General features: G+C 61.4%; 2 protein-coding genes across 2 annotated transcripts; one reads left to right on the top strand and one right to left on the bottom strand.

Moving 5' to 3' along the window:
* Positions 1–822: 822 nt before the first annotated feature.
* VTJ83DRAFT_3500 (uncharacterized protein) lies at positions 823–6,051 on the top strand (the record flags this gene model as incomplete). Its single annotated transcript, XM_071009886.1, has 2 exons — positions 823–1,152; positions 1,222–6,051. The coding sequence occupies 2 exons, from the start codon at positions 823–825 to the stop codon at positions 6,049–6,051; spliced, it is 5,160 nt and encodes a 1,719-aa protein (XP_070867378.1).
* A 2,787-nt stretch (positions 6,052–8,838) lies between these two features.
* VTJ83DRAFT_3501 (uncharacterized protein) lies at positions 8,839–10,586 on the bottom strand (the record flags this gene model as incomplete). The annotated part of the gene is made up of 3 exons (XM_071009887.1): positions 8,839–8,885; positions 8,963–9,106; positions 9,179–10,586. The coding sequence occupies 3 exons, from the start codon at positions 10,584–10,586 to the stop codon at positions 8,839–8,841; spliced, it is 1,599 nt and encodes a 532-aa protein (XP_070867379.1).
* Positions 10,587–12,383: the final 1,797 nt, after the last annotated feature.

A 12,383-nucleotide genomic window follows, 5' to 3' on the forward strand; every position in this document is an offset into this window, starting at 1 on the left:
GCTACCCGGGGCCGCAGCGCCAAATTTCGTCCAAGAAACGACTCAGACGGGCGCAGGACCAGGGTCAATATCACGGTGACTGTCGGTGTCCCGCTTAGATCGAGCCGAGTACTTATCGCGGGCAAAAACCGCATATCACCCTTGGTTTTCCGTCCACGAGCCCCAAGCTTTTGGCATCACCCCATAGCCCACCGTCGACAGCCCTGCCGACCGTCTTGTCCTTTGCTCCTGGGCCGCGTCTACGCCCTTCGCCAGATTTCGGCCCTTCGTTGCCCGTTGTGTTTATGCAACCAGTGTCTCTGCGGAGTGTAGGTGATAAGTCAGTCACTTCTCACATCGGTCTCACGTCTTTCCCCGTTTCCTGTCCCCCCCCCCCCCCCCCCCGGGCCCGCCCGTGCTCCGTCTTATTCCCTCGGGCTTCTGCCTCCCTCCCTTTCTCCTTTGGATATCCTGCTCGGAGATCCCGTCCCGGTTCCCGGCGCCCAACGGCTTATGCCGCACATGGGCTCCGTCTCGGGGCATCTGCAGACACCCGCCGCCGACGTCTTCCGCTGCTTTGCCTGATCCCCGACGCTGGGGCTTGCATGCGGTTGCTGCATGTTTCTGCATGTTCCTGTGCCGAAGAGCCACCTTCCCTTGACCACATAGCATGCGGAACGGCACAAAGCTTTTTGTCGTGGCTTTGGCCTCGTCTTTTCTCTCCGATGCCCTAGCCCTTCTATCCTCCACTGCCCGGTTCCCATCAACAGGCAATTCACTAACATGATGCGTCGGCTAGTTTCCCTAGGCCACCTGGCCTCGGAGAACCAGCAGAAGCAGCCCATGCCCACCTCGCCAGGGGATGAGCACCATCCGCCGCAGGCGCCCAAGGGCAGCGGTGGCGGTGGAGGACTTGCTGGGGTCTTCAAGGGCCTGACGGGCGGCTCGAGGCTGACCAAGTCCCCTCCCGTCTTTCAGCAACCTTTCCTCTCTCTAGCCAGCTCTCAGTCCCTCGCCCAACCGTCCGATGCCGGCCCGCCGTCGCCCGCTCCCTACGGCCTTTCGTCCGAGCAGGCCGAGCTATTTCACCAGCTGAAGAACGGCCAGCTCGGCGAGCGGGTAGCCGCGGCAAACTCTCTACGGCTTGCCATTGCCGAATCTCCCCTCACCCCCGTACGTACCAGCAGCCGAAGGCCGATGCCATCGTAGCTTTTTGTCCAATCTTCTGACCTCGTTGCACAGGTTCGCGATATCTGGCATGCCACCAAAGATTTGATCGAACCGTCAAAGCCTGCCGACGCTCGCCGGGTCGCCTGGGAGCTGCTGACCGAGTGTATCAAGTACCCGGCTTCGACCGAGCTCGAGCGCCGCGAATACTTTGACACGTTAACCGCCCCCGCTCCGTCCGAGGACTTTTCCCTCCAGCTGGCCGCCCTCGAGGATCTGACGAACCAGGGCCGCAACCTCTCGGGCTTTTACTACGAGATATTCCCTCTCCTTACTTGGTGGCTCCAGGTTGCGTACAAGGCCGCCAGGGCCGCCCGGGCTGCCCGGAAACATGCCCCGCGCGGAACCGGCAAGGGCGCCAAGGGCACCGTGTCGTCTTCGGCCGAGGATAACGCTTTGGCCCGGTTGTTCACGCTCCTCAAGGATGCCATCAAGTTTAACTTCAAGTTCGCCACGGACACCGAGGTGGGGAGATTGATGAACGCGGTGTTCTGGATCTGCATGGACACCACCGTCGAGGACGACCTGAGAGCTTGCATCCACGTCATCGAGACCCTTGTGACGTTTGGCGCCATACCCGCTAGCAAGCTCAAGGAGTGCATTGAGATCCTGAGCTCGATCCACTGCGTGGTCCCCAACCTGCAGAAGGATGCCTGGCGCACCATCGCCGACATCTGCAGGTCGCACCACGGACAGTCGACGGTGAGGATCCTTTTGGATCTTCTACGATCTTACTCCGCGTCTCCTGATAAGGACAAGGACAAGGACAAGAACGACGTACGCAACGTCAGAGGTGCGCTGTCGGTCCTGAAGAAGCTCCTTGGCAAGCCGACCAACAAGAACTATCCCCCCGTCCCCCTGGCTCTTCTCGTCGACGGTCTCGCCAACGTGGCCAAGAGGAACGTGACTAGGATAGGCCCCGAGATTCTCAAGCTGATCAACTCGCTCTTCGACGGGCGCGAGGGCAACATCAACACCATCCTGGCTGAGGAGAGCTGGTCGCCCATCTTCTCCGTCGCAGCCCAATGCGCCGTCAAAGCCGTGTCCCTTCCGCCGCCCTCAAGCGACTCCTCTGCGTCGTCGCTGTCCCCCGCCACCACCCGGGAGCAGAAGGATATCGAAGAAATTGCGACCGAGCTGCGATGCCTGATCCAGCGCATCGAGGAGCTGCTGTCCGACCGAGGACCAGACATCCTCCAACGCGAACAATGCATGGAGTTCTTCGGTCAGGTCCAACAGGCTCTTCCGGATTCGGCGGCGGCTCTCTTCGTCGACCACCTCAAGAACACAAAAGCCTGCCTCCCTTCCGAGGTGGGTTGGGAAGACAATCTCAATCTCGTTTTGGACTGCTTCTATCTCGGCCGCGGTCGTGAGACTCCTACTCGGCTGCGCGCGCTGGAAGTTGTTGTTGAGGTGTACGACTTCCTCTGTCTTGCCGAGGGTCTCGTGCCACAGGATGCAGTGGGCGCGCTTGTGCAACGAATTCTCGTGGGGCTCCAAGAGGAACAAGACATCGCCGTGCTTCAGCAGACGGTCGAGTTCCTGGTCAAAGTGGCTGCGACCGCAGACACTCCGCTCTTCGACGGCATCATCGATGCCTTCAAGGCTGTTGTCGCCAAGGACATGTCCAGGTCTTCACTGAACGTCCCCGTTTACACCCACATGCCCCGACCGCCGCCGCAACAGGCCCAGACGCATGCCGGAGGCGGTCCGAGCCCATCCAACATCGTTGCCCGGGGATACGTCCGGATATTCATCCAGATGATGAACCGACACGCCGAAAAGGCCGTCAAGGCATACAAGGCGCTTGTTTACATCGCCCGATCGAATTCGTGCGAGGCCGATGCGCGAATCACGGCCATGAAGATGCTGTTCCGCCTCCGTGCCGTCGTCGACCATCGCGTCTTCTTGACGACGTTGGATGAGAACGAGACGTTGGCTGCAAACCTCTATCGAACCGAGGCGTCCTTGGCGCGGAAGCTCGCAGAGGATGCGGCGCACCCCTCGAGGCTGTCAAGACTAGACCACCACGGTGGCCGGCCCGGTCGTGGCGTCTCGTTCAACCAGGGGCACACGGTTGAGAGAGGGATGCCCGTGAGGTCGGCATCAACGCCGACGCCCACGCCGCATCACACCCAGAGGCTGTGGTCGCTTCCGGATCCCGATGCCCTACCGGAAGCACCGCCCCAGCAGGCAAGCCCTGTTCTGGTTTCGCACCTGCGCCATGGGAACCCTGATGACAATGGGCTCGTCATCCTCGACCTGAAGCCGTGGCTCGAGGTGCTTCTTAGCATCATCCGTCACGGAGGTGACTGGGAGGTCTACAGTTTTGTGCTCGCCCACCTCCCAACCCAGCTCAGCAACCACCCGCTGTTCCGGGACGCCATCTCCCATATCCAGGAGATGCGGCGCGTCTTGTGCGAACTGATCCGGACCAACGGCTTCCAGGACCCGCCGCACTCTTCGGGCCTCCGTCGTACCGATGCCGCCAACTGCCTGCTCCACGCGCTCGCCATGATTGTCAGCTATCACCGCCACTTTCAAAAGGTGGACGAGGACGAGATCGTACAGACGTTTATGCACGGCATCTCGGACAAGACGGCCAAGACGTGTATCCACGCGCTGTCAGTGTGCTGCCATGAGCTGCCGATGTCGGTGAGCAAGTCTCTCTTGCCCATCCTGCAGCGCATGTCACAGGTTATCACGCAGCCCTTCGTGGCCATGCACATCCTTGAGTTCCTGGCTTGCCTCAGCCGCCTCCACTCTCTCTACTCCAACTTTCGCGAGGACGACTACCGCATCGTCTTTGGCATCTGCTTCCGCTACCTACAATACGTCCGCGAGAAGAAGCGCGCGATGCGCGGTGCCGGCGCCGCCGAACCACCCACTCCCGGAACCGGCGCTACGAGTCACGCAGAGGCACTCGCCCAGCAACAGCAGCAGTTGCAGCAGCAGCAGCAGCAAGCTGGCGGAGGCAGCGCCGGAGATGACCTCCCTCAATACGTCTACGCGCTTGCCTACCACGTCATCACGTTCTGGTTTTTGGCCGTCAAGCTGCCGGACCGTCCGAGCCACATCGGATGGATCGCCAAAAACCTGTTTACCGATGTGGACGGTTCGGCGAGCACCGAGGAGCATGCGCAGATCACGCTCGATTTCATGCAGCGCGTGGCTTTCTCTGACGCCAGCGACTCGGTGCAGGATCCCTTGTTCAAGGAGCAGTATTTTGGCGAGATTCAGAGGAAGCGCTGGATCATTGGCAACAGCATTCTAACGATCCGTCAGGCCACCGGGTCGTCCTGGGCCGAAATCACACGTCGGTATCCCTCGGGGACGTCGTCGTACGCGCTGCGTGTCGAGTTCACTCCGACGCCCAACCTCCCCGCCCCCGACGGCTCTGACGCAGCGGCATGGGAAGGGCGCTTTCAGAGCGGACTGACCATCTTTCCGAGCCATCTGCTGATGCAGCTGCTGGCCCCGATGCCTCAGCTTTACGACCCAGCCATCCGGCCCATCCCGCTGCCTGACGAGGACTTTGTTGACCGCGCCATCCGCGTCTTCGATCGCAATTCGGCCGTTGACGGACACAAGGTCGGCGTCATCTACATCGGCGAAGGTCAGACCCGCGAGGCGGAGATCTTGGCCAATACATCGGGGAGCCCTGATTACCACCGGTTCCTCAAGGGGCTCGGGGTCTTGACGAAGCTCAAGGGGGCCACCTTCAACACGCAAGGCCTCGATCGCTCGGACGATCTGGACGGGAAGTACACGTACTGCTGGAGGGATCGCGTTACCGAGATTGTCTTCCACGTCACGACGCAGATGCCGACCAACCTCCAGACAGACCCGCAATGCAACATGAAAAAGCGGCACATTGGAAACGACTATGTCAACATTGTATGGAACGACTCGGGCCTGCCCTTCCGCTTCGACATGTTCCCGTCCCAGTTCAACTACGTCTACATCGTCATCACCCCCACACCGCACCGCTCCTTTGTCGAAGCGCGCTCCACGGACGACGACGGCACCACGCGCTTCTGCACCGTGCGCGTCATGAGCCAGGTCGGCTTCCCGGAAATCTCGCCCGCCGCCGACCCCAAAATGGTCAGCCTTCAGGCCCTGCCCAGCTTTGTGCGCTTGCTCGCCCTCAACGCCTCCGTCTTCTCGCTCGTCTGGGCCAATAGTGAAGGCGGCGAGCACGTCTCGTCGTGGCGCGAGCGGCTGCGGCAAATCAATGCCCTGCGCGCCCGCTACGGTCCAAAGACGGCGGCCGCCGGCGGTGCCCATGGCGGCCCGGCGGCGAATCCTCCGCAGGGCGCCATCGCCGCGCCTGCCACCGCCGTTGCTGTCGCTGTCGCCGCCGGGGTCGGCGCCCAGAGCGTTTCGACCGGTGGCGGGGCGACGGCCGCCTCCGCCGCCAGCGCAGCCCCGTCTGGCGCTCCTCCGGAGCCCATCAACCCGGCGCAGCGCGCCGTGGGAGTGCGGGAAAGCCTGACCAGCCTGCGCCGCTCGTCGGTCGCGACCTTCTTCGCGGGCAGCGCGGCCGCGGGTTCAAGCTCCGGTTTGGCCCCTGGCTCGGGTCCAGGAGCTCAAACAAGCGGCTTAGCCAGCGGCGGTATCGGAGGCGCAATGGGAGGTACGGCCGGAGGAGCAGGGTCGGGAGCTCCTGGAGGTCCTGAGGCTGTCGACCACCAATCGCTGAACCGCTCAGGCATCCTCTCGGCGGCCTCGGCCGCGTCGAGCGGGACGACAGAGAACGTGGACATTGCGGCCATGATTGGACGGCCATCGAGCACAACGGCGGAGGCGTTGGTGGAGTCGGTGGATTTTTCGAAGTGGACATGATACAGATCTGATCTCTGAACGAGGTCTGGGAGTAGGAGCTGGGGCTCGGGGGAAAATGGTGCGGTAGTGCGCTCCTTGGATGGGGTGAGAGTTTGTTGCGGTTCCTGGCCAGCTGGCTAGCTGTTTGGGTCTTTGTTCGTTTGGTAGGGTCGGGTTTGGCTTTTGAGAGTCTGGTATGGTTGCATTTGGATTTGACATGTTCCGGTGGCAGTGGAAAACGCTGAGCAGCCGAGCTCCAGGGGTAGGGAAAACGTAGCATTTGAAGGGGCGTGAAGATTTACCAGCTGCCGACGGCACGCAAGTGCCATACAGAAAAGGGGTGGGAATAGAATAGGAGCAGACGAAAGGGGAAAAAAAGAAATGCTACGTCTCAGAGACAATCTAGGGGGCGAAAGAGCGGAATGTGATTGTTGATGGTCTCTCTCTCTCTCTCTCTCTCTCTCTCTCTCTCTCTCTCATGGGTTTCTCATAGCTGATCGAACCCATGGCTACATCCATCCACAAATATCTCTTACCTTACCCCCTAGGTGTCTAGCCACCTACAAGACATACAGTACATTCCACGCCCTGCCTCGAGCAACCACACTCGTCGGTTTCGCTCACACTAACCTCCTAACCTCTCGTATAGGCGTGCAGGTTGCATTGATGAGCGACCCTCTACCATACCTCCCCGCCCACACGGCCGTTGTGTAACCTCGCATCCAGCTCTCGTCTCTGTACATACAAAAAGAGCAGAGGACCGCTCACTCACGCACGCCCTCCATCATGTGCCGCCGGCCATACAGGGCCCACAAGCGAGACCAGCACCGGTCAGATCCGATCGAGACTCGCTTACCTCTGCGTCTAGGCTGCATGCTCGCTTCAGATCCCGAGAAGGCGAGACGCAACTTTGTGGTGCGCAGGTGCGAGCAGGCAAACATGTGAAAGGGATGGGGAGCTGACGCGAAGAAAGAAAAATCTACTCTGCGTTGGTGCCTTCAGCCTACGGCCGGGACTCTCATGCCTATAGTATTGCCTGGTTTCCTTGGGAGGGGGGCGGATGAGAACGGCGCGAGATCGGTGATTACACAGGGCCCCAAGCCATTCAAGGCTTGTACCATTCGCGGTATTTGGATGTCTTGTCCTGGTAGCACTCATACCTCCTATATCCCTAGCCAGTCTCTTCACCGAACCGGGGAACCAACTCGGGGCCTATGAGAAGCCGTTGGTTGCCTTGCAGGATATTACAACCCAAAAGATCGCCATCTCAACCAACCGACTGCTCAACTGCCCGCAGGCCAGCCATCCAGCCAGGTTTGGGGACGGAGGGCATGAGATCCTGCTGCGGGAGCCGGCCAAGCACAGGGCTGCGCGGGACATGAAGGGGTGGCTGTCCTCCCGACTCGCAAAATCACAGCCAGGAAGGATAAACGGACCAAGCCGGTCGTTTGCGGGATGAACATGTTGCCAAGGATCAAGCCGACTCGAGTAGCGCAACGGCGAGATACTATAACAGTATACATCCGCCACCTGTCTTGAGTCCAGCCCAGGCAATCTATCTAGGCCATCGGCTCCGCAGTGGAACACCATCAGGAGTCAAGAATCCAGAGTCAAGAAAGGGGAGGGGAAGAAAAGTAAGAGAGAAAAGAAGGGAAGAAGAAACCAGAAGGGATAAGGAGAGAAAGGAGGGAGAAAAAGAAAAGAGGTGAAAAAAAAAAAGAATGAGAAACAAGCTTGATTGGTCTGCTCTTCCATCCACATAGGCCATGTTTCTTTCTCCCGTCTTACCACCACCATCACCGCCCTGCTGAAGACGGCCGTGAGATCAGACGCGGAGCTGAATCCTTCCAAACTCGGCCCAAACCTCGGGCTATGCGTCATTCCATCTAACGGCCAACCCGGTCGCTCAAGTCAAGCCGCGTACGTCGAATTTGCCAAGGCGTCAACGGCTCTTGAAGCGTTTGGAGGTGAGGGTTGACGTGTTGCTCATTACCTACCCGATTGTTCGCTGGTTGCTGTCCTTTCTCTCCTTGACGTTGTTCATTTTTCTTTTTCTTTTTTTCTTTTGCGTTTCTCTTCTTCATCATATTTTTTGTTGTACTCGGTGCTCGCGTGGTTGTGTTGTGTTGTGCTGTGCCACGCATGTCGAACGCCTCGCCCTCCCCGCTCCCCCTCCCGTCTGGCTCACCATGGGCCCCTTCTTTTTCTTTTGCTATTTTTGGGGCAGTGTCCCGCACACGAAGCTCGTACTCCGGCCAGTGTTGTCCGCTCCTTTGCAGTCCAGCACATGGTTCTGTAGGGAGTCCGTGCAGCAGCAGCAGCAGCAGCAGCAGCAGCAGCAGCAGCAGGAACAACAGGAACAGCAGCCCACGGAGTGGGCTCGTAGGGTGGCTGCGATGATATAGTATTACGCTGTATTATGAACAGGATCAGCCAAAACATCCAGCCGATAGCTCCCACGTCCTACCTCCCATAATAACGGGGCATAGGGTGTAGTATCCAATCCATCACTCTACGGCAGGCCTCGGGCTGCCCAGTCCCCGCTGGTTGGTGGGTGACATGACAGCCAAACGGGGGGACCCTTTCAAAGCGATGGAGTAAGTCAGGTCAAGGCAAAGAAAGGTATTCGTGGGAATATTCGCATGGTCATTGGATGCTCACGTGCCACTCGACGTCTGTTGTGCAGCACACCGACCGCCCTGTCCCTATGAACAAGCCTTCCACGGCAACGTCCTTTTGTGCTGCCCCTTGCTCCGAGGCCCCAAACGCCAAACGATGCCCCCCCCGTTCCGCCCCGTCACCCAAGCCCTAAGCGTTCCGCCAAACGTCCCTGTACCTAGCCCAGATGTGAAATCCTGGAACGAGGGTTAGCGAGTGCCTGTCCGGCGCAGCTAGGCGGACAGGTGGAGGAGGTTCGCGGGGCGCGGCTCACCCATGGATTGAAACCCTTCCTCCCCGCCCTTCATGGCGTCGACCAGCATGCTCTTCATCCCCTGGTCCGCCAACAGACGGATGCAGCTATCCAAGAGGCGTATCATGATGGCGTCCCGCCGGTGCGCCCCGCTTGGCACTTCGTCTGCGGTACGGGTCAGCCAGCTGTGCGAGACCGGAAACGCCGGGTCCGGAACGCCGGGCGAGGGCCACTGACCGCCGACGCAAATGCAAGTCACCCCGCCGACATGCTCCCCCAGGGTCGCGGCCCAGGGCAGATCCTCCGCGGCCGGGCTCCCCGTGTTTCTGCAGTACGTCAGGGCCGCCGCAATGATGGCATCCCCCTCCAGGCCCAGGATGATGTCGCGCACGTTCATGGACCCCGCGAGCTTGGCGTACTGGTCGTACCAGCCCATGTGCCCGGCCCGCCGCGACTCCCTGTCGACAAAGTCCAGGACCCGGTCAAACTCGTGAAACTCGCACGGGCGGAACGAAAGGTTCAGCGGCGCCGGGGCCGCGACGGGCCAGTCCTTGAACCGCAGAAGCCAGTCGGCGACGTCGTGCCCGGCGCCGGGCGCCGAGGAGAAGGGATGCATCGGCCAGCCTCGTCTCCGGAACCAGCCCTCGGCCGGAGAGCCCCTGGGAAGCCCGCACAGGAGCCGGGGGAACGTGCTCCCGAGCTGAAGCCGGCAGACGCCGCGGGTTCTCGAAAGCTGGCGCAGCGCATGGTCGTGCAGGCTCAGGCCTATCCCCCGGCGCCGATGGGAGCTGCGCACGACGAGCGCGGCGAGAGAGCCGAGCAGGCGCTCGCCGTCGCGGTCCGCATACGTCGTGTAGGTGGCGCAGAAGCCCACGATCCCCGCGGCTCCCGAGTCCCGCACGACGTAGTGCATCGCGTACCCGTCCCGACGAAGCACCGACTGCATCTGGTAGCGAGCGAGGTGAAACTGCTTTGGGAAGCACTCCCGCCAGAGCTCGACAATGCCGTCGACGTCGCGGTCCGGGTGCCATGGCTCGATGCGCCAGGGCTGGGGCGGCGGCAGGAGGACGTGGGCGCTCGGATCGGGGGCTGCCGGCGGGTTTCCAAAGAGAACGTCAGCAACGGCCTCCATCGTGGAGGGAGCGAAGCCGGGGGCTTCGATGACGGTCGAGAAGGTTGTGTCCAGGGCCCCTACGTCTTGCATCTCGCAGCACGTCACGACGACGTGGGGCCGTTGGTCGGACAGGGACTTTGTGATTTCGGCCAGGCCGACCTGCGAGGGCTGGCCGTAGCAAGGAGGGCCGGAGATGACAAAGACGACGGCGGCCGCGAGCCGGATGTGCACCACGTGGGTCTCGGTGATGCCGTTGCGCGGGACGTACGGGACGTGGCGGACCCGGGGGTGGTGCTTTGCCAGGGCCCTGCCCAACGGCTCGAAGGGATCGCTGGTCGGAGCGTGCGGGTCCTGGTTCAGGGGGCTCACATGGGGCACGAGCGCGGGGGTCAGGAGCAGGATGGCATCCTCGTCCTTGAGGTGGCTTGAGAGCGGCATCAGGGACTGCGCGTCTTGTATCAACGTCACGGCGGGCTGCGCCTTGGGGTCCATGTCGGGCCCATGGAGAACGGCGCCGGCGTGGGAGAGCATTCCTTACGTTCCGACGCTGAGAGACGGGATGAGAAGACAACAATGAGGAGGGGATGTATGGGCCTTTGTCATGTCAGGTCACTGGCAAGCCGTGCTTGAAGAGGGGGAGGACCACGGCAAGAGGGTCACTCACGCTGGGAGGCCACGATGCAGCTGGCAGCCACGAGATCATGACCTCGCGAGCCGGGTTTGGCCTTTGTGATAGCCTCCCGGCCACGCGGCACCGATGGACCCTCGCCGGCGTGGTGGCAACCAGGGCTCCTGAGGCCTCGGTGGCAAAGGGCTGGGTCCGAAGCTGAGCGTCCCGGCCAACGGGAACCAATACAGAGGGGCGGTCAGAGGGCCGCGAGTTCTGGGGGGTTGTTGAAGGATGTATCCCGGCTTGGCTGCGACGAGCTCATGGAGCGGCGGCTATTGCGGCCAGACACCCGGGGTTGCCCAAGGATTTGCGTCCCGGTCCAGGATCGGCGGGGCCGCAATGATGCGCAAGAGCGAGCACTCCAGGGGGGACATCCGGGTCGGCCACGCCGTCGAGACGTCGGGAAACGACGAGAGCAGGCAGCTCCAGCAGCGATTCAAGGTGGAGGGACAAGAACGGCGCGCGCGAAAGCCGGGGTGGGTTATCAAGGAGTTCGAGGTGGGCTCGTGGCTCTCCTATTTACCCTCGGATCGCTAGACAAAGGCCTGTGGGAAGGGGGGGGGGGAGGGGAGGAGGATGGAAGCGGAACCACGTATGTCCATGTGCTCTGGGGGACGCACGTCTCTCCCCAAGGACGGCTCCGTCCGATGCCCGTCAGCCGTGCGGTGCGTCGAAATACCACGCTCTCGAGACTGGAGGAAGAGGATTTCATGGGCGCTGGCTCGGCAGGCAGCGAGGCACGCACCGGGACACGACAGGTCTCCTCGCCAAAGACTGCCGCGCTTGCGGTTTGGACGGTTCTTGGAGGACGAAGTGTGGGCACAAGAAGGAATCCTTTTGGCACTGCTTATGCAGTGCATTGCGAGCGGCTGGCGTTATTGGCCGGTTGGAAGCGGACTCTTGTTGTGGTGTGCGCCTGAGGGAGCCCGGGGTGGGACGAGCGAGGAGCGCGCGGGTAATGTTTGCTGAATGGAAGACGCCGGGATGCGGGTGCATGCTATTAGCGGACGCCCTGCATGGTGCGCCCACTCAGGCTGCCGCGGCCGGCCATGGACCACGGCGCAGCAGGTCGACAGGGAGGGCTTCCGAGGCTGGCCACCGGCGGAGGCTGTCCCCGGGCGGCTTAGGGCCGGTGGTCGAGGCGGCGGATCCGACCACGCTCGCCCCGGCATTACCGTCCGTACTCTACGCCACGCCACCTGCCTCAGCCAAGGTACCTAGCTAGTTCGCTTGTGCAGCCCCCTGACGGCGTCCATGTACGCTGTATTATTGCATCCCGTTTCAGAGCCAGCCCGCTTGGGGGCCTGGGCGGCCGGCCGGTCAAGAGGATCCTCGGGGTTTCTTGGTTGGGGGGAAAAAAAAAAGTCGCCAGCGGCGCGGGGGTTGGCGAGCTACATGGCCCGGCCCCCAACGCACCGGCATGGGACACAGTGCAGGCGAAAGGAGGGGTGTGCGTATGTGTGTGTGTGTGTGTGTGTGTGTGTGTGTGTGTGTGTATGTGTGTATATGTGTATATGTGTGTGTGCGTGTGGATGCGTGTGAATGTACTGTCAGTGATGACAAGACGGAGCGGCTGCAGACGAAGGAGGTTGGTTACACGAGCGGACAGGCGGGGGAGCCGTTGGGGATTTTGATTTTGCCTTGTCGGGCGACGAAAC

Source organism: Remersonia thermophila, chromosome 3, assembly GCF_042764415.1.
Source record: "Remersonia thermophila strain ATCC 22073 chromosome 3, whole genome shotgun sequence".
In the NCBI taxonomy this organism is placed as follows: domain Eukaryota; kingdom Fungi; phylum Ascomycota; class Sordariomycetes; order Sordariales; family Chaetomiaceae; genus Remersonia; species Remersonia thermophila.